General features: G+C 39.6%; 1 protein-coding gene across 6 annotated transcripts in view; it reads right to left on the bottom strand.

The window, feature by feature from the left end:
- Nucleotides 1–24587, bottom strand: part of LOC100988175 (zinc finger protein 569) — a 60037-nt gene that overhangs the window by 14170 nt on the left and 21280 nt on the right. For all 6 annotated transcript variants that reach the window (XM_063600220.1, XM_063600219.1, XM_055103117.3 and 3 more), the window contains 3 exons: nt 19606–19663; nt 927–1053; nt 544–639 (listed from right to left, as the gene is read on the bottom strand). In XM_063600220.1, the coding sequence (XP_063456290.1) occupies nt 544–639; nt 927–1053; nt 19606–19663 (281 nt within the window). The remainder of the gene's footprint in view (nt 1–543; nt 640–926; nt 1054–19605; nt 19664–24587) is intronic.

A 24587-nucleotide genomic window follows, 5' to 3' on the forward strand; every position in this document is an offset into this window, starting at 1 on the left:
TTTTTTTTTTTTTTTTTGACAGAGTCTCGCTCTGTCACCCAGGCTGGAGTGCAGTGGCGCAATCTTGGCTCACTGCAACCTCTGCCTCCCGGGTTCAAGCGATTCTCCTGCCTCAGCCTCCCAAGTAGCTGGGACTACAGGTGCGTGCCACCACGCCAAGCTAATTTTTTGTATTTTTAGTAGAGATGGGGTTTCACCGTGTTAGCCAGGATGGTTGTGATCTCCTGACCTCATGATCCGCCCACCTCGGCCTCCCAAAGTGCAGGGATTACAGGCGCAAGCCACTGTGCCAGGCCCAATTTTTCTTTTCTCTTTTTTTTTAAGAGATGAGGTCTCACTATGTTGCCCAGGCTGGTCCCAAACTCCTGGACTCAAGCAATCCTTCCACCTTGGCTTCCCAAAGTGCTGGGACTATAGGTATGAACCACTGTGCCAACCTCTGAAAATATCTTTGAAGAATATTTTAGAGGGATCAACCATTCACTGATTAATCATTAACAGGGCCCTGACCTCTCCTCACCTGTGTGGTTCCCTTCCACTAACCTTGCCAGTGTCTCCTTAATACTTCTTCCTCCATCACCCATGGTTCTTCTTCTTGCTCCAATTTGAAAATCACATCAGGTTTGGTGAACGGATAGCCTGTCAAAGGGAAGTTACATAGATTTGGGCATACATACTAGGAACAAAGAACCACCCAAAAATTGAGGCTGGCCCAGGAAAACCAGGCTAAAGGACAAGAAAATGTGGCTTCGGGGGTTCTGTCCCCTTTTGCTCTGACAACTGCAGCATGGACATTCACATGAGCAAAAGCATCCCAAGGCCAAGCTCACTCTAATATTTAAAAGGTCCATGTATTTCAGAAACACTGGGAGGAAAAAAAGGTACTTTCTTTCCAGAGTTTGAATTATATAGTAAATTACTCTTACCTACTGTGATTAAGTTGTTATAGTTTTCTAGCATCACGTTCCGGTACAGTTTTCTCTGAGCAGGATCCAATCTCTTCCACTCCTCCTGAGTGAAGTCGATAGCCACATCTTTGAATGTTACTGTTCCCTGTAACAACACACTCCCACTCAATCTGAAGTCATCCATCTTGGGTGATTGTAAACAAAATATATTGAACCTTGTTCTGATATTAATCAGAGGTTATTAAAAAAGCCCATCATATTAGCAGCGTCCTGTCATTTATGTTCATTCACTGATTTAGCAAGCACATGTCTTTAATATCTACCATGAGTTAAAGGGGAGATTTTAGGTACCAATTTATATTGAGTGTGAAAGAAACATAAAAATAAAACTTTAACCAAGTTAAGTGGTTTGAGATCTCACAAGATACCAAAGGCAGGAAAAAATGAAAGCAAGGCTTAGATGGAAGCAGAAGCAGGGGACAGAATGATAGGTGAAATCTGTGGTATGGTGGGACATGCAACTGGAGATAGCCACTGATTTAGCAGTTGGACGTATTGTTCATGAGATCAGGAGAAATCCACATTGGAAATGAAGATTTATGGGTCATCAGCCTGTAGTATGTGTCTGCAGCCATGAAAATGGGATCTGATTGTTCAAATAGTTTACATGTACTGGAAAAAGGGCCACAGATAGAATCTCAGAGACAACCATGAAAAAACACATGCCCTGATGACAATTTGTTTTTTAATGGTCAGAAATAGAATTATAACTGAAACTGTGTATTTAAAAAGCTGTAGAATGGCTGGGTATTACATGGCTCATGCCTGTAATCCCAGCACTTTAGGAGACTGAGACGTGAAAAATCCCTTGAGCCCAGGAGTTTGAGACGGGCCTGGGCAATGTGGCGAAACCCTGTCTGTACAAAAAATACAAAAATTAGCCAGGTGTGGTGGTGTGCATCTGTAGTCCCAGCTACTCAGGAGGCTGAGGTAGGAGGATTGCTTGAGCCCGGGAGGTGAAGGTTGCAGTGAGTCGTGATTGCACCACTACACTCCAGCCTGGGTGGCAGAGCAAGGCCCTGTCTCAAAAAAAAAAAAAAAAAAGCTATTGAATGAATTTCAAAAAAACTGGTGAACTTCTTAAAGGCAATGTGATTTGAATATAGAAATCTAATGCACTCTTCCTAGTTCAAAACAGAAATGCCCAAACGTATATGAACATAAGAAAAAATCTTAAATAGCACTCAGCCTGGAAAAAAGGGAGCAATCCATATTTCCTACTGTTTCAGGAATTTCTACCAGAGACTAGGTGAGAAAAAAGAAAGTCTCCAATAGCTCGTTCACAATGTATCTAAGAATTTGTTTCTAGGTCCTAAAAGGAACTTATGAGCATGAACATCCATTAACACTAAGGGCTCAGAGAAAGCTGTGGTACTGATGGGAGATCAGCTCCTGAAAGCCCTTCCTGCTGAAAATCATGATGTTTGCAATAAACATGTTCAAGAAGCAAAAGGCAAAGTGTCAGAGGAAAAAAACCCTGAAATCCAGGGGTTTTTAATATTCCCCTCATCTGGGAGGAAGATCCAAATAAGCCTGGATAAAGCATTTGGTGAGGAAGTGGGACTGAGGAGAAAGCATGATGTGGAAATCTGGCCCTGGTATAATAGTTTCACCAATTACAGGGAAGAACATGAGCACATAAGAAACACACTCTTGCTGGGACTACCTCAGCTGCAGACTTTTTCCTCAGGAAGTTGTATTTTCTTCAGGAGGTCAGATCATTAAACTAGTAAATAAATTTTAAAAATCAGCACCAAAGATTTTATAAGAAAATCCTAATTGCCCCTAGCTCAAGAGTGAGAGAATCCCAAAAGAAATCATTAAAATACATTTGAAGAAAATACTTGGGAAAAAGAATTTAGTAAATGCAAAAACAGAAACAATTTAAAGTGAAAAATTTAGAACTTACATATACATAAATCTCCATATTTAAAAGCTGGAGCTAGGCGCGGTGGCTCACGCCTGTAATTCTACCACTTTGGGAAGCCGAGGTGGGAGAACTGCTTGAGGCTAGTTCAAGGCCAGTCTGGGCAACATAGCAAAACCTCATCTCTACAATAAATGAATGAATGAATGAATGAATGAATGAATGCCGTGTATGGTGGTGCGTGGCTATAGTCCCAGCTACTTGGGAGGCTGAGGTGGGAAGACTGCTTAAGCCTGGGAGTTTGACTGCAGTGAGCCATGATCTCACCACTGCATTCCAGCAGCCTGGGCAATAGAACAAGACCCTGTCTCTTAAAAAAAAAAAAAAAAAAGCTGATAGTTTAAGAATAATGAATTAGGCAAATGTTTAGTAAGTTTAAGGAAGAAAAATAAACATCCCAAATTAGGAAAAAACATTAAAACTAATTGATATTTAAAGTAGTATATATCTGTGGTTGAATTTTTTTTTTTTTTTTTTTTTGAGATAGAGTCTCGCCCTGTTGCCCAGGCTGGAGTGCAGTGTGGCGTGATGTTGGCTCTCTACAACCTCCGTCTCCTGGATTCAAGTGATTCTCCTGCCTCAGTCTCCCAAATAGCTGGAACTACAGGCGTGCGCCACCACACCCAGCTAATTTTTGTATTTTCAGTAGAGACAGTGTTCCCATGTTGGCCAAGCTGGTCTCTAACTCCTAACCTCAAATGATCTGCCTGCCTCGGCCTCCCAAAGTGCTGGGATTACAGGTGTGAGCCACCACACCCAGCCTGAAATTTTTAAATTCATAATGAAATGAATAGGTTAAAGGGAAACATAAGCCTAAGACTGATCTTAAAAAAAAGAAGAAAATCCCAACAGTGCAATACTATAGCACCCACTGTTATTCTTCTATTCCAATATTTATTCTGTCTTCCCAATTTCTGGCCAGGCACATGGTCTGCTGAAATAAGTATTAATATGTTTATATGATAATGTTCTGGACAATGAGATGAAAGGACTGCATGCAACTGCTGATAAGTGAACATAAAGGCACGAGGTATACCATTTCTCCTAAGCTTCTACCTTCCTGTAGACTGGTAAGTCAATGCGACTTACCAGAGTCGAGAGCAAATAGAGCCATTTGAGATAATGAGGCAGAAGCCAACAACCAAGAATGGCAGAGCAATGAAGGAGAAAGAGTTTCGTTCTCTGCCCTTTGGAGCTACAGGACCAGCCTTGAACTTCAATATGAGAGACAAATAAACTTATGTCTTGTTTAAGCAAAGGTTATCTGGGCTTTCTATCACAGGCAGTCAAGTGTAATACTAACAGATTAATATGTTCATGCCAGATCTGGCCATCCTTTGGCAGCTATGAAGGGATGGTGCTCGAATCCTCTTTAAGGGAATCCACTGTGAGAAGCATAGTTGGCAAACAGCCTCCAGCTGCTCCACTTTCATGCTGAGGTCATGACACCCCAACACTGCTTCCAGCCACAGGCTCAGCATAGTGAGGCTATTAAAGTCTGGACTATTACACTTGATATGGTTTTCCTCTAGTGGGAAAGCTTTGGTCAGCAACTCCCCTTTGGCCTGGCTGAGACTTTCTCACAGCTTCAGGATGGTCTGAGTTGGCAGAAAAAAGTATTAGTAAACTTGAAGACAGATCACTAAAAATGATGCAATTTGAAGAAGAGACAGAAAAAAGGATGTAGAAAAATGAATACAGGCTGGACACAGTGGCTCATGCCTGTAATCCCAGTGCTTTGGGAGGCCAAGGTGGGAGGATCACTTGAGGCTAGGAGTTCAAGATCAGCTTGGGCAAGATGCCCTATCTCTACCAAAAAATTTAAGAAATCAGCTAGGTGTGGTGGCACATGCCTATAGTCCTAGCCACTCAGGAGACATTGGTGGGAGGATTGATTTAGCCCAAGAGTTCAAGGTTACAGTGAGCTATAATTGTGCCACTGCACTCCAGCCTGGGTGACAGAGTGAGACCCTATCTCAAAAAAAAAAAAAAAGAATATAGACTCAGAAATGTGAGCTAGAGCAATAAGTGCATCAACATATGCATAATTTAAGTATAAGTTAGAGAGGAGAGAGAAAAGGACAGAAAAAATCAAAGAAATAATGGCTGAAAACTTCCCACATTTGATGAAAAACATTAATGTACATATTCAAGCTCAATGAATTCCAAGTAGGATAAACGCAACAAGGTACACACCTAAACACATCATAGTCAAAATGTTGAAAATAAATATAAAGAGAAAATCTTGAAAACAGCAAGGGAAAATAATTCATTATCTTCACCAACCACAATAAAACTAATAGCTGACTTCTCATCAAACACAATGGAGGACAAATAGCAATGGGACAACATATTCAAAGTTCTGAAAGAAAAAAAAAACTATCAGAGAGGAAGTAGGGAAAGAGGGCCCAATAGAAGCCTCCACCGATCATACTCCCCACAGGAACACCAAATTGAACAACTATCCACACAAAAAAGCACCTTCATCATAACCAAAAATCAGGTCAGCAGTCACAGTATCTGGTTTTAACTTCACATCACTGAAAGAGGCACTGAGGAGGGTAGGAAAGACAGTCGTGAATTGCTGATCGTGAATTGCTGACGCCATCCCTCCCCTATCCTCCGGCAGTGGCCATATGGTTCTGAGAAAGAATCTGTGCACCCGCAGGAGGGAGACCAGAGTGATTGCAGGACTTTTCATTGGAACTCAGTGGTGCCCTGTCACAGCAGAAGGCAACACCAGGGAGAACCCAGTTGGTGCCCAAACCAGAAGTATTTGGACCAGCCCCAGCCAGTCTAGGGGAATTGTCCATTGTAGCAGTAGGAACCTGAATTCTGGCAAGCCTCACCACCATGGGCTAAAGGGCTCTAGGATCCTAAGTGAACTTGAAAGGCAGTCTAGGCCACAGGAATTGCAATTCCTGGGCAAGTCCTGGTGCTGTGCTGGGCTTGGAGCCAGTGGACTAGGGGGTCATGGGACCCAGTGAGACACCAGCCAGGGTAGCCAAGGGAGTGTTTGTGCCACCCTTTCCCTAACCCGAGGTAGTGCAGCTTGCAGCTCCAGGAGAGACCCCTTCCTTCCATTTGAGAAGAGGAGAAGGAAGAGTAAAGAGGACTTTGTCTTGCACCTTGGATACCAGCTCAGCCACAGTATGATAGGGTACCCGGCAGAGGCCCCCATTCCATGCGCTAGCTCCTGGATGCAACTTCTACACACACCCTGGACCAGAAGGGAACCCGTTGCCTTGAGAGGAAGAACTCAGTCTTCGCAGCATTTATCACCTACTGACTAAAGAGCCCTTGAGCCCTGAACAGTCAGCAGTGGTAGCCAGGTAGTACTCACCATGGGCCTTGGGTGAGACTCAGAGACATGCTGGCTTCAGGTGTGACCCAGCACATTTCCCGTGTGGTGGCTACAGGGAGAGACTCCTGCTTGAGAAAAGGAGAGGGCAAAGTACAGGGAACTTTGTCTTGCAGCTTAGGTACCAACTTGGCCACAGTGGGGTACAGCACCAAGGGGGTTCTTGGGGTCCCCAATTCCAGGCCTTGCCTCTTGCATGGTATTTCTGGACCTGCCCTGGGCCGAAGGGGAGCTTGCTGCCTGAAGGGAGAATCCCAGGCCTGGCAATATTCACCACAAGCTGACTGAAGAGCCCTTGGGCCTGGAATGAACAACACTGGCGGTAGCCAGGCCATACTTGCCATGGGCCTGGGTCAGTGGTAGCCACAGGGAGAAACTCCTCTGCCTGTGGAAAGGGGAGGGAAGAGTGGGAAGGACTTTGCCATGTGGCTTGGGTGCCAGTCCAGCCACCGTAGAATACCAAGTACATTCCTAAGGTTTCTGACTCTAGGCCCTGGTTCCTGGATGGCATCTCTGGACCTGCCCGTGGCTGGGGGGAACTTGCTACTCTAAAGGGAAGGAAACAAGACTGGCTGGCTTTGCCACCTGCTGACTGTAGAGTGATAGGGCCTTCAGTGAACACAGGTGATAGCCAGGCAGTGGTTACTGTGGGCCTTGGGTTAGACTCAGTGCTGTGCTGGCTTCGTCTGACCCAGCGCAGTCACAGTGGTGGTAGCCACAGGGGTGCTTGTGTCACCCCTCCCCTAGCTCCAGGCAACTCAGCACAGAAAGACTCTGGGAGAAAGTAAGACAACAAGAGTCTCTACCTGGTAATCCAGAGAATTCTTCTGGATCTTATCTAGGACCATCAAGGTGGTACCTCTATGATTCTGTAAGAGCCACAGTGTTAACTGGGCTTGGCATGCCCCCTGATGCAGATATGGTTGCAGTGACCAAAAACTTAGATAACAACACCCAAGTCCCTTCAAATACCTGGAAAGTCTTGCCAAAAAGGGCAGGTTTAAACAAGCTCAGACTGCTAAGACTGCAATAAATACCTAACTCTTCACTGCCTAGACATCAACAAACATTCACAGGCATTAAGACCATCTAGGAAAACATGACTTCACCAAATTGAACTCAGTACCAGGGACCAATCCTGGAGACACAGAAATCTGTGACCTTTCAGATAGAGAATTCAGAATAGCTGTTTTCAGGAAACTCAATGAAATTCAAGATAACACAGAGAAAGAATTTAGAATGCTATCAGATAAATTTAACAAAGAGACTGAAATAATTCAAAAGAATAGAGCCGAAATTCTGGAGCTGAAAAATGCAATGGACAAACTAAAGAATGCATCAGTCTTTTTTTTTTTTTTTTTTTTTTTGAGACAGAGTCTCTGTAATCCAGGCTGGAATGCAGTGGTGTGATCATGGCTCACTGCAGCCTCGACCTGCCAGGCTCAAGTGATCCTCCTACCTCAGCCTCCCAAAGAGCAGGGACCACAGGTGCATGCCACCATACCTAAGTTTTTAATGTTTTTGTAGAGATGGTAGTCTCACTATGTTGCCCAAGCTGGTCTCAAACTCCTGGGCTCAAGTGATCCTCATGCTTTGGCCTCCCAAAATGCTAGGATTGTAGGCATGAGCCACCACCCCTAGTCTGTTCAGTCACTGAACAACAGAATTGATCAAGCAGAGGAAAGAATTAGTGAGCCTGAAGATAGGCTATTTGAAAACACACAGTAAGAGGAGACAAAAGAAAAATGAGTAAGAAAGAATGAAGCATGCCTGTAAGATCTAGAAAATAGCTTCAAATGGGCAAATCTAACACTTATTGGCCTTAAAGAGGAGGTAGAGAGACGGGGGTAGAAAGTTTATTCGATGGGATAACAATAGAGAACTTCCCAAACCTAGAGAAAGATATTGATATTCAAGTACAAGAAGGTTATAGAACACCAAGTAGATTTAAACCAAATAAGACTACTTCAAGACACTTAATAATCAAACTCCTAAAGGTCAATGATAAAGAAAGGATCCATTTAAACACAGCAAGAGAAAAGAAACAACATACCAATGGAAGCTCCAATATGTCTGGCAGCAGACTTTTCAGTGGAAATTTTACATGCCAGGAAAGAGTGGCACGACATATTTACAGTGCTGAAGGAAAAAAACTTTTATGCTAGAATAGTATATCTGGTGAAAATAACCTTCAAACATGAAGGAGAAATAAAGGCTTTCCTAGACAAACAACAGCTGAGAGATTTCATCAACACCAGACCTATCCTACAAAAATATGCTAGAGAGAGTCCTTCAACCTGAAAAAAGGACGTTAATGAACAATAAGAAATCATGTGGAAAGTACAAAATTCACTGGTAATAGAAAGTACACAGAAAATGCAGAATGTTATAACATTGTAATTGTGGTGTGTAAACTACTCATATCTTGAATAGAAAGATGAGAAGAAGGGCTGGGTGCAGTGGCTCACACCTGTAATCCTACCACTCTGGGAGGCTGAGGTGGGCAGATCACGAGGTCAACAGATGAGACCATTCTGGCCAACACTGTGAAACGCCATCTCTACTAAAAATACAAAAATTAGCTAGGCATGGTGGCACATGCCTGTAGTCTCAGCTACTCAGGAGGCTGAGGCAGGAGAATCGCTTGAACCCGGGAGGCAGAGGTTGCAGTGAGCCGAGATTGTGCCACTGCACTCCAGCCTGGTGACAGAGCGAGACTCTGTCTCAAAAAAAAAAAAAAAAAAAAAGGAAAGATGAGAAGATGAATCAATATAAATACATCAATAACCAAAACAATGTTTCAAGACACAGTACAATAAAATATAAATAAAAACAGCAGGTTGGGCACAGTGGCTCACGCCTGTAATCCCAACCCCTTGGGAGGCCGAGGCGGGCAGATCACAAGGTCAGGAGATCCAGACCATCATGGCCAACATGGTGAAACCCTGTCTCTACTAAAAATACAAAAAAATTAGCTGGGCGTGGAGTGGCGCAAGCCTGTAGTCCCAGCTACTCGGTGTCAGGCCTCTGAGCCCAAGTTAAGCCATCATATCCCCTGTGACCTGCATGTATACATCCAGATGGCCTAAAGCAATTGAAGATCCACAAAAGAAGTGAAAATAGCCTTAACTGATGACATTCCACCATTGTGATTTGTTTCTGCCCCACCCTAACTGATCAATGTACTTTGTAATCTCCCCTACTCTTAAGAAGGTTCTTTGTAATTCTCCCCACCCTTGAGAATGTACTTTGTGAAATCCACCCCCTGCCCGCAAAACATTGCTCCTAACTCCACCACCTATCCCAAAACTTACAAGAACTAATGATAATCCCACCATCCTTTGCTGACTCTTTTTGGACTCAGCCCGCCTGCACCCAGGTGAAATAAACAGCCTTGCTGCTCCCACAAAGCCTGTTTGGTGGTCTCTTCACACGTGCGCGTGTGACACTTGGGAAGCTGAGGCAGGAGAATCGCTTGAACCTGGGAGGCGGAGGTTGCAGTGAGCTGAGATCACGCCACTACGCTCCAGCCTGGTGACAGCGAGACTCCATCTCAAAAATAAATAAATTAATTAATTAAAAAGTAAAAACAGCAAAAAGTTAAAAAAGCAGGGGCACAAAGTTAAAGTGTAGAGTACTAACTTTCTCTTGGCCTGTTTGTTTATGCAATCAGTGTTAATTTGTCATCAGTTTAAAGTAATATGTTATATTATTTGCAAGCCTCATGGCAACCTCAAATCAAAAAACATACAACAGATACATAAAAAGTAAAATGCAAGAAATTAAAACATACCACTAGAGACAACCACCTTCCCAAAAAGGAAGACAGGAAGGCAGGAAAGGAGGAAAAGAAAACCACAAAACAACCTGGAAATAACAAAATAGCAGGACTAAGTCCTTACTTATCAATAATAACATTGAATGTAAATGGACTAACATTTGAATGTAAAGCTCTCCAATCAAAAGACAGAGTGGCTGAATATATTATAAAAACAAGCAAACAAACAAACAAAAAAAAACAAGACCCAAAAATCCATTGCCTACAAGAAACACACTTCATCTATAAAGACACACATAGACTGAAAATAGATGGAAAAATATATTCATGCAAATGGAAACCAAAAAAGAGCTGGACTAGCTATAGACAAAATAGACTTCAAGACAAAAACTATAAAAAGAGACAAACAAGGTCATTACATGATGATAAAGGGGTCAATTCAGCAAGAGGATATAATAATTGTCAACATGTATGCACCCAACGTTGGAGCACCCAGATACATAAAGCAAATATTATTACAGTAAAAGAGAGAGATAGACCCAATAGAATAATTGCTGGAGATTTCAACATTCTACTTTCAGCACTGGACAGATTATCCAGATAGAAATCAACAAAGAACTATCAGACTTAATCTGCACTACAGATCAAATGGACATAATAGATATATACAGACCATTTCATCCAATGGCTGCAGAATGCGCATTCTTTTCCTCAGCACATAGATCACTCTCAAGCATAGACCATGTTAGGCCATAAACCAGTCTTAAAACATTCAAAAAATTAAAATTATATAAGATATCTTCTCTAACCACAATGGAATAAAACTAGAAATCAATAAGGAGGAATTTTGGAAACTATACAAACACACAGAAATAAAACAACATGCTCCTGAATGATCACTAGGTCAATGAAGAAATTAAGAAGAAAATTTAAAAGTTTCTTGAAATAAATGATAATGGAAACACAACACATCAAAGCCCATGGGATATGGCAAAAGCAGTACTAAAAGGAAAGTTTATAGCTATAAGCACCTACATCAAACAAGAAGAAAAACTTCAAATAAACAATTTAATGATGCATCTTAAAAGAACTAGAAAAGAGCAAACCAAACTCAAAATTATTAGAAGAAAATAAATAATAAAGATCAGAGCAGAAATAAATGAAATGAAGAAAATGATACAAAAGATTAACAAAATAAAAAAATCAGTTTTTAAAAAAAATGAAATCAGCAAACTTTTAGCTAGACTAAGAAAAAAAGAGAAGACCCAAATAAGTAAAATCAGAGATGAAAAAAGAGACATTATAACCAATACTGGAGAAATTCAAAGGATCATTAGCAGCTACTGTGAGCAACTATATGCCAATAAATTAGAAAACCTAGAAGAAATAGATAAATTCCTAGAAAATACAACCTACCAAGATTGAACCATGAAGAAATCCAAAACCTGAACAGACTAATAGCAGGTAATGAGATTGAAGCTGTAATAAAAAGTCTCCGAGCAAAGAAAAGCTCAGAACCCAATGGCTTCACTGCTGAATTTTACTGAACAATTAAAGAAGAACTAATACCAATCCTAATTAAACTATTCCAAATAATAGAGGAAGAGGGAATACTTCCAAACTCATTCCAGGAGGGCAATATTACCCTGATACGAAAACCAGACCAAGACACATCAAAAAAAAAAAAAAAAGGAAAGCTACAGGCCAATATCCTTGCTGAACATTGATGCAAAAATCCTCAACAAAATACTAGCAAACTGATTTCAGCAACACATTAAAAAGACAATACATCATGACCAAGTGGGATTTATCTTAGAAATGCAAGGACGGTTAAACATGCGCAAATCAATCAATGTGATATATCAGATCAAGAGAATGAAGGACAAAAACCATATGATCATTTCAACTGGTGCTGAAAAAGCATTTGATAAAATTCAACATCCCTTCCATGATAAAAACCCTCAAAAACTGAGTACAGAAGGAACATACCTCAATACAATAAAAGCCATATATGACAGACTCACAGCTAGTATCATACCGAATGGGGAAAAACAGAAAGCCTTTCCTTTAAGATCTGGAATATGACAAGGGTGCCCACTTTCACCACTGTTATTCAACATAGTACTGGAAATCCTAGCAAGAGAAATCAGATAAGAGAAAGAAGTAAAGGGCATCCAAATTAAAAAAGAAGAAGTCAAATTATCCTTGTTTGCATGTGATATGATCTTCTGTTTGAAAAAACCTGAAGACCCCAGCAAAAAAAGTACCAGAACTGATAAACAAATTCAGTAAAGTTGCGGGATACAAAATCAACATAGAAAAATCAATAGCATTTCTATATGCCAACAGCAAATAATCTGACAAAAGAAATCAAGAAATTAATATTTTCAGTAGCTAAAAGTAAAATCCTTAGGAGTTAACCAAAGAATTGAAAGATCTCTACAATGAAAATTATAAAGCACTGATGAAAAAAATTGAAGAGGACACAAAAAAAATGGAAAGATAGTCCATGCTCATGGGTTGGAAGAATCAATATCGTTAAAATGTTCATACTACCTAAAGCAATCTACAGATTCAATGCAATTGTTATCAAAATACCAATGACATTCTTCACAGAAATAGGAAAAAATGCTAAAATTTATATGCAACCACAAAAGACCCAGAATAGGCAAAGCCATCCTGAGCAAACAGAAAAAACTGGAGGAGCCTGACTTCAAATTATACTATAAAACTACAGTAACCAAAATAGCATGGTACTGACATAAAAGTAGACACATAGGCCAGGAAGGGTGGCTTGTGCCTGTAATCCCAGCACTTTGGGAGGCTGAGGTGGGAGAACTGCTTGAGCCTGGGAGTTTGAGCCCTGGGCAACATAGTGAGACCTTGTCTCTACAAAAAAATAAAAAATTAGGCATGGTGGTGTGCACCTGTGGTACTCGGGAAGCTGAGGCAAGAGGATTACCTAAGCCCAGGAGGTCAAGGCTACAGCAAGCCATGTTCACACCTCTGCACTCCAGCCTGAGCAAGAGAGCAAGATCCTGTCACAAACAGCGACAACAAAGAATAACAACAAGCAGACACAAAGACCAATGGAACAGAATAGAGAACCCAGAAACAAATCCATACATCTCCAGCGAACTCATTTTCAACAGCGGTGCCGAGAAATATATTGGGGAAAGAACAGTGTCTTCAATAACTGGATATCCATATGCAGAAGAATGAAACCAGACCCCTATCTCTTGCCATACACAAAAATCAAATCAAAATGGATTAAAGACTTAAATCTAAGACCTCAAACTATGAAACGACTAAAAGAAAACAGAGGAAATTCTCTAGGATAATGGACTGGGCAAAGGTTCCTTGAGTAATATCCCATAAGCACAGGTAGCCAAAGCAAAAATGGACAAATGGGATCATATCAAGTTAAAAAGCTTCTGTACAGCAAGGGAAACAATCAACAAAGTGAAGAGGCAACCCACAAAATGGGAGAAAATATATGTAAACTATCCATCAGACAGGGGATTAATAACTAGAATATATAAGGAGCTCAAATAACTGTATATGAAGAAAGTCTAATAACTTGATTTAAAAAGGGGGAAAAGATCTGAAGACATTTCTCAAAGGACATACAAATGGCAAAGAGGTATATGAAAAGGTGTTCAACATCACTGATCATCAGATAAATGCAAATCAAAACTACAGTGAGATATAATCTCACCCCAATTAAAATGGTTTTTTTTGTTTGTTTGTGATGGAGTTTCGCTCTTGTTGCCCAGGCTGGAGTGCAGTGGTGCGATCTTGGCTCACTGAAACCTCCGCCTCCCGGGTTCAAGCGATTCTCCTCCCTCAGCCTCCTGAGTAGCTGGGATTTGAGGTGTGCACCACCATGCCTGGCTCATTTTCGTATTCTTAGTAGAGACGGGGTTTCACCATGTTGACCAGGCTGGTCTTGAACTCCTGACCTCAGATGATCCACCCGCCTTGGCCTCCCAAAGTGGTGGGATTACAGGCATGAGTCACCATGCCCAGCCTTAGAATGGCTTTCATCCAAAAGACAGGTAATAACAAATACTGGCCAGGATGTGGAGAAAAGGGAACCCTCATACACTGTTGGTGGGAATGTAAATTAGTACAACCAGATGGAAAACAGTTTGGAAGTTCATCAAAAAAGTAAAATAGAACTATGATATAATCCAGCAATCCCACTGCTAAGTATATACCCAAAAGAAAGGAAATCAGTGTATTAAAGAGATATCTGTACTCCCTTATTTATTGCTTCCTTGTTTATTCACAATAGCCAAGATTTGGAATCAAGCTAAGTGCCCATCAGGAAATGCATGGATAAAGAAAATGTGATACATACACACCTTGGAGTACTATTCAGCCATAAAAAAGAAGAGCCTGTCATTTGCAACAACGTGGATGCAACTGGAGATCATTACGTTAAGTGAAATAAGCCAGACACAGAACGACAAAGCTCACATGTTCTCACTTATTTATGAGAGCTAAAAATTAAAACAACGGAACTCATGGAAATAGAGCACAGAATGATGGTTACCAGCAGCTAGGAAGGATAGTGGGTGGGGGAAATGGGGATGGTTAATGGGTACAAATATAGTTAGAATGAATAAGATCTAATATTTGATAGAGCAACAGGACAACTATAGTCAACAATAATTTATTTGTACATTTAAAAATAACCAAAAGAGTAAATTGGATTGTTTGTAACACAAAGGATAAATGCTTGGATAGATACCCTATTTACCCTGATGTGATTATTACTCATTGTATGCCTGTATCAAAATACCTCATGTACCTCATAAATATATACCTCATACATGTATACACCTACTATGTATCCACAAAAACTAAAAATTAAAAAAACTATCAACAAAGAATCCTATATTTAGGAAACTTATCTTTCAAAAATGAAGGTGATTATGTTAGGTGAAAGAAGCCAGACACAAAACGTCACATATTTTATTATTGTATATATATGAAATATTCAGAATAGATAATATAGCCAGAATAGGTAAATCCACAGAGACAGAATGCAGAATGGTGTTTGCCAGGGGCTAGGAGTGAGAGAGGGATAGGGGAACAGATGCTTAATGGGTATGGGGTTTTATTTTGAGGTGATAAAAATGTTACAGAACCAGATAGAGGTGGTGGCTATACAACACTGTGAATGTACTAAAGACCACTGAATTGTAGAATGATTAATTTTAAATATGTATGTGAATTTCAGGTAAAAAAATAAGGTGAAATAAGTAAAAACAAAGAATTCAATGCTAGCAGACTAGCCTCATAAGAAACATTGAAGAAGTTATTCAGACTGAAAGGAAGTAACAAAAAACAATTAAAATCCACATGAAAAAATGAAGAGCTCCAATAAAGCACTAAGCAGAATGCAGAGCACACAATGATAAGTATATATCAGCTGAACTAATTTCATTTTCTTAGGTACTCTGCCCTACATTTCTGGAGAAGTGAACCTTTTATTTGTAGATGAAGACTTAATATGGCAACAAAAGAACAAATAAATGTGATATTCTTCCTCTATGGGCTAATTTTCTTCTTTATCAATGCGCTTTATCACCAAGAATATCTTGAGACCTTCCATGGCCTTATTTTATACTACCTTGGCCTCTACTCAGCACTCACTGGCTCCAAACACGTTTAACCAGTATACTAGTTTTGAAGTACATTTTAATCTATGTTTCCTTATGCCTCATACATTTTCTCCACTTAACTTTATTGAAAAAGGAAAGACAGAGAAGATGAAAGGGGAAAATCCTCTCCTTCCTCTTACAGGCCTGGAATAGAGGAAACAAAGGCCTTGAAGGTAGGGAGGTAATATGTGCCTAGAACTCCCCACACTCTAAGGCATGAGTGTGAAATGCAAGAGAGGCAGTGAGTTAAGTGGGAAAAGTGTCATGTCAAACTGAGAGAATAACTTCTAAGTAGCTTTCAGTTCCCATGTAGCACAGACCCTGAGTAGGATGAAGTAGGGTCATTTCAGAAGGCAAGGTGAGGCTGGGCATAGTGGCTCATGCCTGTAATCCCAACACTTTGGGAGGCTGAGAGGCAGGAAGATTGCCTGAGCCCAGGAGTTCGAGATCAGCCTGGGCAACATAGTGGGACCTTGTCTCTACAAATTGTTTTTTTAAATTAGCCAGGCATGGGGGCACGTGCCTGTACTCCCAGCTACTTGGGTAGCTGAAGGCGGGAGGATTGCTTGAGCCCAGCAGGCAGAGGTTGCAGCGAGCTGAGATTGTGCCACTTCAGCCTGGGTGACAGAGTAAGACCCTGTTTCAAAAAAAAAAAAAGAAGGCAAGATGCTCCTACATGCATGCTGTGGGGTTTAGGGGACCCAGGAAGCATCTAGAGAATGACAGATTCAGAGAGATCTACAGAGATAGCAAGAACCAAAGGAGGCCAGTTGATAAAGAGAGGTCCTTGGACCATCACTGAGCTGTGAAATACACCATAAATTCATCAGCCACTGAATGTCCTGAAAAAGGAGCTAGCTAAATCATCCAGCATATACCCAAGCTATGAAGATCTTCCCTGTTATCTCAAACACCACTTTAACAGAGAACAGGGATACAAAGTAGAATCTGAATGACTAAATAATTGTCAAGAGAACAATTTGCTGATTGAACTAAGTTTTGAATCAGACTGCATTAAAATTAGTTTTTTCATTTTATCAATCAGAACTCACAGGGGATAGCAGAGCGAGTTTAGAAACACTCTGGGCCTATTGGAGCTTAGATTCTACTTTGGGGACACGGAAATGAAAACATAAGCAAGTGAATAAGTGAGATAAAATGTGATATTGATAAGTTAAGAAAATGCAATAAAGGTAATGGGTTATGGAATGAATCAGAAACTCTACTTTGAATTTAGTAACCAAAGACAACCTTGAGGAAGATGACATTTCAGCAGAAACCTGAATGATGAGAAAGAACCAGTCATATAAATATCTAGGGTAGGAACATTTAAAAGCATGTTCAGAGTTCTTGGGGCAAGACAAAGTTGGTCTGCTCAAAGGGGGGAAAGGTTAGTGAGGGTGAAACACAGTGAATGAGGGAGAATGTAGCACAAGATAATGGTGAAGACATGGGCAGAAGGCATACCAAGAGGGCTTTGTAAGGGACGCTATTCCACATGTAAAGGAAAGACACTAGATGGTATTAAGCAGAGAAGTCATAATAAAACCTTAGGTTTAAATTATCACTTTGGTTGTTCTATGGAGAATGGACTATAGATGGTCAGGAGTGGATACAGGGAGATTAGTAGGCAGTTGCCAGAGTAGTTCCAGGTAAGAAATGAAGGGACATGGATTATAAGATCCATGGAAATGTTGATCAGAGAATATAATAATATTCAGCAATGAGATTAACTGAACTACAACTAGATGCACCAATTTAACATGGATGAATCTCACAAACATAATATTAAACAAAAGCCAGACACAGAATACACGGATTATATAAAGTTAAAAGACAGGAAGAAACAATTTATGGTGATAAAAGTTGAACACTCCTGGGGTGGGGGTGATGACTAGGAAGTACAGAAAAGGTATCCTAGAGTGCTAGGGTAATTCTGTATTTCTTCACTGAGTGTGTGCGCTGTGTTACACAGGTGTGTTCATTTTGAAAATTAACTGAGTGTGCCTGAGGAAGAAACTAGAGATATATAGAAGCTGGCAGATAAAAATACATGGTCGGCCGGGCGCTGAGGCTCACGCCTGTAATCCCAGCCTTTGTGAGGCGGGCAGATAACCCGAGGTCAGGAGTTGGAGACCAGCCTGGCCAACATGGTGAAACCCTGTCTCTACTAAAAACACAAAATTAGCCCGGCATGGTGGCGCACGCCTGTAATCCCACCTACTCGGGAGGCTGAGGCAGGAGAATTGCTTGAACCTGGGAGGCAGAGGTTGCAGTGAGCCAAGATCGCATCACTGCACTCCACCCTGGGCAACAAAGTGAGACTCCAAAACACAAAAAACAAACAAAAAAAACCACGGTCAAAGAAAGGTATATCTCAGAAGAGCAAAGCTTTGAGCTGAGGGTAAAAAGTAAAATATGTTCAGTATCTGAGAGTGTAGGATAAATCTGAAAGAAAACCACAAGTATTCACAGAATATCAAGTGTACTAAGTGATCTTCTAGGTGCTGGAGATACAGCAGTAAACAAAGTAAAACACACTCTCTGCTTACATTCTAGTGGTTAAAATTTTAAGAATTTACCAGAAATGATTACAGTGTGGCTCAATCAGCAGCAAATGCCCATTGAAAAAGATAATTACATAGGGTCATCTGAAAGACACACATCCCACCTCTTTCTTAAGATAGTCTAGTTTTCTCTCTTTAAATTTACGGGCCAGGCGCAGTGGCTCACACTTATAATCCCAGCATTGTGGGAGGCCAAGGCAGGTGGATCACTTGAGGTCAAGAGCTTGAGACCAGCCTGGCCAACATGGTGAAATCCCATCTGTACTAAAAAAAAAAAAAAAAAAAAAAAAAAAATTAGCCAGGCGTGCTGGTGGGTGCCTATAATCCCAGCTACAATGGAGGCTGAGGCAAGAGAATCACTTGAACCCGGGAGGCAGAGGTTGCAGTGAGCTGAGATCGTGCCATTGCACTCCAGCTTGGGCAACAGAGCAAGACTCCATCTCAAAAAATAAATAAATAAGTAAATAAATAAATAAATTTATGTATGACATGCATAGAGTAATGTGGTAAAATGGACTAGTCTTAAGCATAAAATCTGATAAATCTGTATACATTTATAGACATGGGTACCTACCAGTAAGTCAAAATACAGAACATTTTCACCCCTCCAGATTTCTTCATGCTGTTTCACAGTAAATACCCTCTCAGAGGTAACCAGTATTCTGACTTCTATCACAATACATTAGTTTTGCCCATTTTCAACTTTATATGAATGGAACCCTATGATATATACTTTTTTGTTTCTGGCTTCTTTCATTCTATGTTTGTGTAATCTATCCATCTTGGTTGTTGCGTGTAACAGTCATCTGTTCTTTTTTATTGTTAAGTAGTATTTCACCGTGTGAAATACTATAATTTATTCCTTTTCCTGTTAATTTTCATTTGCATTGTTTCTAATGCTGGGCTATTTTGATAGTTATACTTTGTTTTATCCTTGATCAAAAGAGAACATCAAAAGAGCTAGGTTTATCAACTACAAGAAGTAACACTACAATGTTTTCATTGACCTAGGTATCAATGAAAAGCTTATTTCTGTTAGAAAATGTTGATTTTTTATTGTTACAATGAAAATTATGTAACAAATTTTTGCTCTGGTTTTCTTTACCTGTAAAAAGGAAATTTAAATTTGAAGCCCAGCTTTAATCTCTCTGAATGAATTTCATAAAATACCCACATTTTAACTCTTCCCTAGTTTTAATCGTTCAACTCTATTTCCCCTGAAAATATGTTTTATGTATACAGACCTTTATAATTTACTGTATGAATTACTGCAATCCCCTTAAATTGCATTGGAGAGTAAGGCAAGAAACAAATACACTATTTAACATTTACCTGGGACTCAGTCATTTCCTCTTCTTTCTGGGAAGGGATGGGGCCTGCAGAAGTAGAGCTGGGGAAGAGAATAAAAGTCATTAAAATAGGCCTGTCTTTAGTTTCAGAAACATGCACACACAGGGTGGATTAAAGGTCACCCTGTAGTGGAATGATAATTAAATCTATCAGAAATGCCAAGAATATTCATACCACAAAGGTTCTTAATAGGTGTGAGGATGATTGGAATAATCATGCAGAGCTTAGGCACAGGGTAGATAGAAACAGGGGTGCGTATGTGGGAGCTCTGTATCAGAGAATACATGTAGCATCATGAAAGCATATATGCAGGAAAATTATGAAACTGACAAAACACCTAAAGTATTTTAAAGTATTGAGACATTTAAGACAGTCATAATTAGCAATTAAAAAAGAAGTAGCAATTTAAAAGAATTTAAAAGGTGATATATCTTGAGGAACAAATAAAAAGTTTTTATGTGTGAGTAATGTGTATCGGAGGTACTGATGGTAAGAGAGTTAAATCCGTACTTTTCCCTAGCCAGAGCAATCAGACAAGAGAAAGAAATAAAAGGCATCCAAATTGGTAAAGAGGAAGTCACACTGTTGCTGCTGCTGATGACATGATTGTATACCTGGAAAACCCTAAAGATTCATCCCAAAAGCTCCTAGAACTGGCAATTGAATTCAGCAGTTTCAGGACACAAAATTAATGTACACAAATCAGTAGCCCTGCTATATGCCAACAGCAACCAAGCTGAGAATCAAATCAAGAACTCAGCCCCTTTTACAATAGCTGCCAAAAAAAATAAAATGCTTAGGAATGTACTTGACCAAGGAGGTAAAAGATCTCTATAAGGAAAACTACAAAACACTGCTGAAAGAAATCACAGATAACACAAACAAATGGAAACACATCCCGTGCTCATGAATGGGTATAATCAATATTGTGAAAATGACCATACTGCCAAAAGCAATCTACAAATTTGATGCAATTCCCATCAAGGTACCACCATCATTCTACACAGAACTAGAAAAAAAAAAATCCTAAAATTCATATGGAACCAAAAAAGAGCCCACATAGCCAAAGCAAGACTAAGCAAAAAGAACAAATCTGGAGGCATTACATTATCTGACTTCAAACTATATTATAAGACCACAGTCACCAAAACAGCATGGTACTGGTATAAAAACAGGCATATAGACCAATGGAACAGAATAGAAAACCTAGAAATAAAGCCAAATACTTACAGTCAACATATCTTTGACAAAACAAACAAAAACATAAAGTGGGGAAAGGAAACCCTATTTAACAAATGGTGCTGGGATAATTGGCAAGCCATATGTAGAAGAATGAAACTGGGGCCGGGTGTGGTGGCTCACCCCTGTAATCCCATTACTTTGGGAGGCCAAGGTGGGCGGATCACGAGGTCAGGAGATTGAGACCATCCTGGCTAACACAGTGAAACCCCGTCTCTACTAAAAATACAAAAAAATTATCCGGGCGTGGTGGCAGGTGCCTGTAGTCCCAGCTACTTGGGAGGCTGAGGCAGGAGAATGGCATGAACCTGAGAGGTGGAGGCTGCAGTGAACCAAGATCACACCACTGCACTCCAGCCTGGGCAACAGAGCGCGACTCCATCTCAAAAAAAAAAAAAAAAAAAAAAAGAAGAATGAAACTGGATCCTTATCTCTCACCTTATACAAAAATCAACTCAAGATGGATCAAAGACTTAAATCTAAGACCTGAAACCATAAAAATTCTAAAAGATAACATTCGAAAAACCCTTGTAGACATTGGCTTAGGCAAAAACTTCATGACCAAGAACCGAAAAGCAAACACAACAAAAACAAAGATAAACAGATGGGACTTAATTGAACTAAAAAGCTTCTGCACAGCAAAATAATCAGCAAAGTAAACAACCCACAGAATGGGAGAAAATCTTCACAATCTATACATCCAAAAAAGGACTAATACTCAGAATCTACAAGGAACTCAAACAAATCAGCAAGAAAAAAACAATCCCATCAAAAAGTGGGCTAGGATATGAATAGACAATTCTCGAAAGAAGATATACAAATGGCCAACGAACGTATGAAAAAATACTCAACATCACTAATTATTAGGGAAACGCAAACCATAACCACCATATGATACTTCACTCCTGCAAGAATAGCCATAATCAAAAAATAATAAATGTTGGCATGGATGTGGTGAAAAGGGAACACTTTTATACTGTTGGTAGGAATGTAAACTAGTACAACCACTATGGAAAACAGTGTGAAGATTCCTTAAAGAACTAAAAGTATATCTGCCATTTGATCCAGCAATCCCACTCCTGGGTATTTACCCAGAGGAAAAGAAGCCATTATAGGAAAAAGATACTTGCACATGCATGTTTATAGCAGCACAATTCGCAATTGCAAAAATATGGAACCAGCCTATATATAAAAAGGAACAAAATAAAGGCATAAAAACAGAGTGAATTTTACTGTATACAAATAGAATTCAACCAGGATGTGAATTCTGGGAGGCGGAATCTAAAATAGAATGTAGAATATGACACATTAATTTAACTGTACTACAGAAGAGGTTTATTGTAGATTCTTTGGTATTTTCTACTTAATTATGTTGTCTGCAAATAGAAACAGTTATATTCCTTCCTTTTCGATCTTTATGTCTTTTATGTACTTTTCCCTTATTGCACTGGCTAGGAATTCCAGTACAATAGTGACTATTATAATAGTAGTAAGAGAGGACATCCTTGCATTGTTCCCAGTCTTAGAGATAAAGCATTCAGTATCTCACCATTAACTGTAATGTAGCTCTAGGTTTTTTGAAGATGCCCTTTAGTAAAGGTTGTTCCCTTCAATTCCTAGTTTGCTGAGGAGTTGCTTTGTTTTTTGTTGTTAACATGAATGAATGTTGACTTTTGTCAAGTGCTTTTCTGCATCTACTAACAGTCATATGTTTATTCTCTTATTACAGTCAACTATAGTAATTGATTTTCAAAGGATGAACTGGAAATTCATCTCATATTCCCAAGATGAACCCTATTGTGATATACTTTTTTCATATTGCTAGATTCAATTCACCCATATGCTGTTGAGGATTTTTGTTTCTAACTCCATGAGGAATACTAGTCTGTAGTTTTCTTGTAATATCTTTGGCTTTGGTATCTGGGCAAAGCTGGCCTCATAAAATCAGATGAAAAGTCTTCCTCCTCTTCTATATTCTGGAAAAGTTCGTATAGAATCATTAGAATTTCTTCCGTAGATGTTTAGTACTTCACCTGGGAAATTATCTGGGTGTGGAGTTTCCATTTTGGAAGGTTTTTAATCACAAATTCAATTTCATTAATAGATATATAACTATTCAGGTTATTTCTTATTGTCTGAATTTTGGTAGTTTATGTCTTTCAAAAAATTTACTCATTCATCCAAGTTGTCAAATTCACAGGTATGGAGTTGTTTGCAGTATTCTTTTATTATCCTTTTCAAATCTGTGGGGGTGAGTGTGACACCCTATCTTTCATTCCTGATATTATCAGCAATTTGTTTCTTTTTTTCAACTTTTATTGATCTTTTCAAAGAACAAGCCTTTAGTTCACTGATTTTTCTCCATTATTTTTGGTTTCAAATTGTACTGAATTATGCTGTAATCTTTTTTTTTTTTTTTTTTTTTTTTGAGACGCAGTCTGGCCCTGTCGCCCAGGCTGGAGTGCAGTGTTGCGATCTCAGCTCACCGCAAGCTCCGCCTCCCGGGTTCACGCCTTTCTCCTGCCTCAGCCTCGCGAGTAGCTGGGGACTACAGGCGCCCGCGACCACGCCCGGCTGATTTTTTGTATTTTTAGTAGAGACGGGGTTTCAGCGTGTTAGCCAGGACGGTCTCGATCTCCTGACCTCGTGATCCACCCACCTCGGCCTCCCAAAGAGCCACCGCATCCGGCCTATGCTGTAATCTTTAATATCCGTTTCCTTTTGTTTGCTTTGAGTTTAGCTTGCTTGTTTCCCCTCTAGTTTGTTAAGGCAGAAGTGTAGTAATGATTTTTCTAATTATTTATATCATTGAATGCAACAAACTTTCCTGTATGCACTAATTTAGCTGCTTCCCACATATTTTGGTGTGCTGTATTTCCATTTTCTTTCAAATTATTTTTTAATTTCCTATAATGTTTCTTGACTCATGGACTATTTAGAAGTATGTTTCATTTTGAAAAATTTGGAGATTTTCCAGATACCTTTCTGTTCTTTACTTCTAGTTTTATTCTGCTATGTTCTGAGAACAGACTTTGAATGACTTTTATGTCTTTAAAATTCTTGACATTTCTATTATGGCCCCAAATATGATCTATGTAGGTGGATGCCCATGTGCACTTGAGGAAGACATGTATTCTGCTGTTGTTTAGAATGTTCTATAAATGTCACTCACATTTGAACACCGAAAAAATTGATATTCAATACATGAATGTTGGTTGATAATGCCGTTTTGGAGTCTTCTGTAACCTTTCTGATATCCTTTCACGCTCTATTGATTCCTGAAAGAGAAGTTTTAAGTCCCCAACTATAATTGTGCGTGTGTCTATTTCTCCTTTCAGTTCTATCAGTTTTTGCCTCGTATATCTTGAAGCTCTGTTGTTAGCTGCATACACATTTATGATTGTTGTCTCTTCTTACTAACCCCTTGAGCATTATGTTTCTTCATCCCTGATTAAATCCCTTGTTCTAAACTTTGTCTAATATTAAAGTTGCTTCCTCTTTTTTTTTTTTTTTGGTTAGTATTTTGTGGCTTTTTTCAATATCATTTGCTTTTAATATACTTATTTATCTTTATATTTAAAATGGGTATCTTAGGCTACTCCACCTTGTAGTCTGGTAGTTAAAATGGGTTTCTTGTAAAACAGCATTTAGATGAATCTTGCTCTTTTATTCAATGTGATAAGCTCTATCTGTAACTGGTGCATTCAGAATGATATTAAAATTGA

This window comes from Pan paniscus, chromosome 20, assembly GCF_029289425.2.
Source record: "Pan paniscus chromosome 20, NHGRI_mPanPan1-v2.0_pri, whole genome shotgun sequence".
NCBI classification, from domain to species: Eukaryota; Metazoa; Chordata; class Mammalia; order Primates; family Hominidae; genus Pan; species Pan paniscus.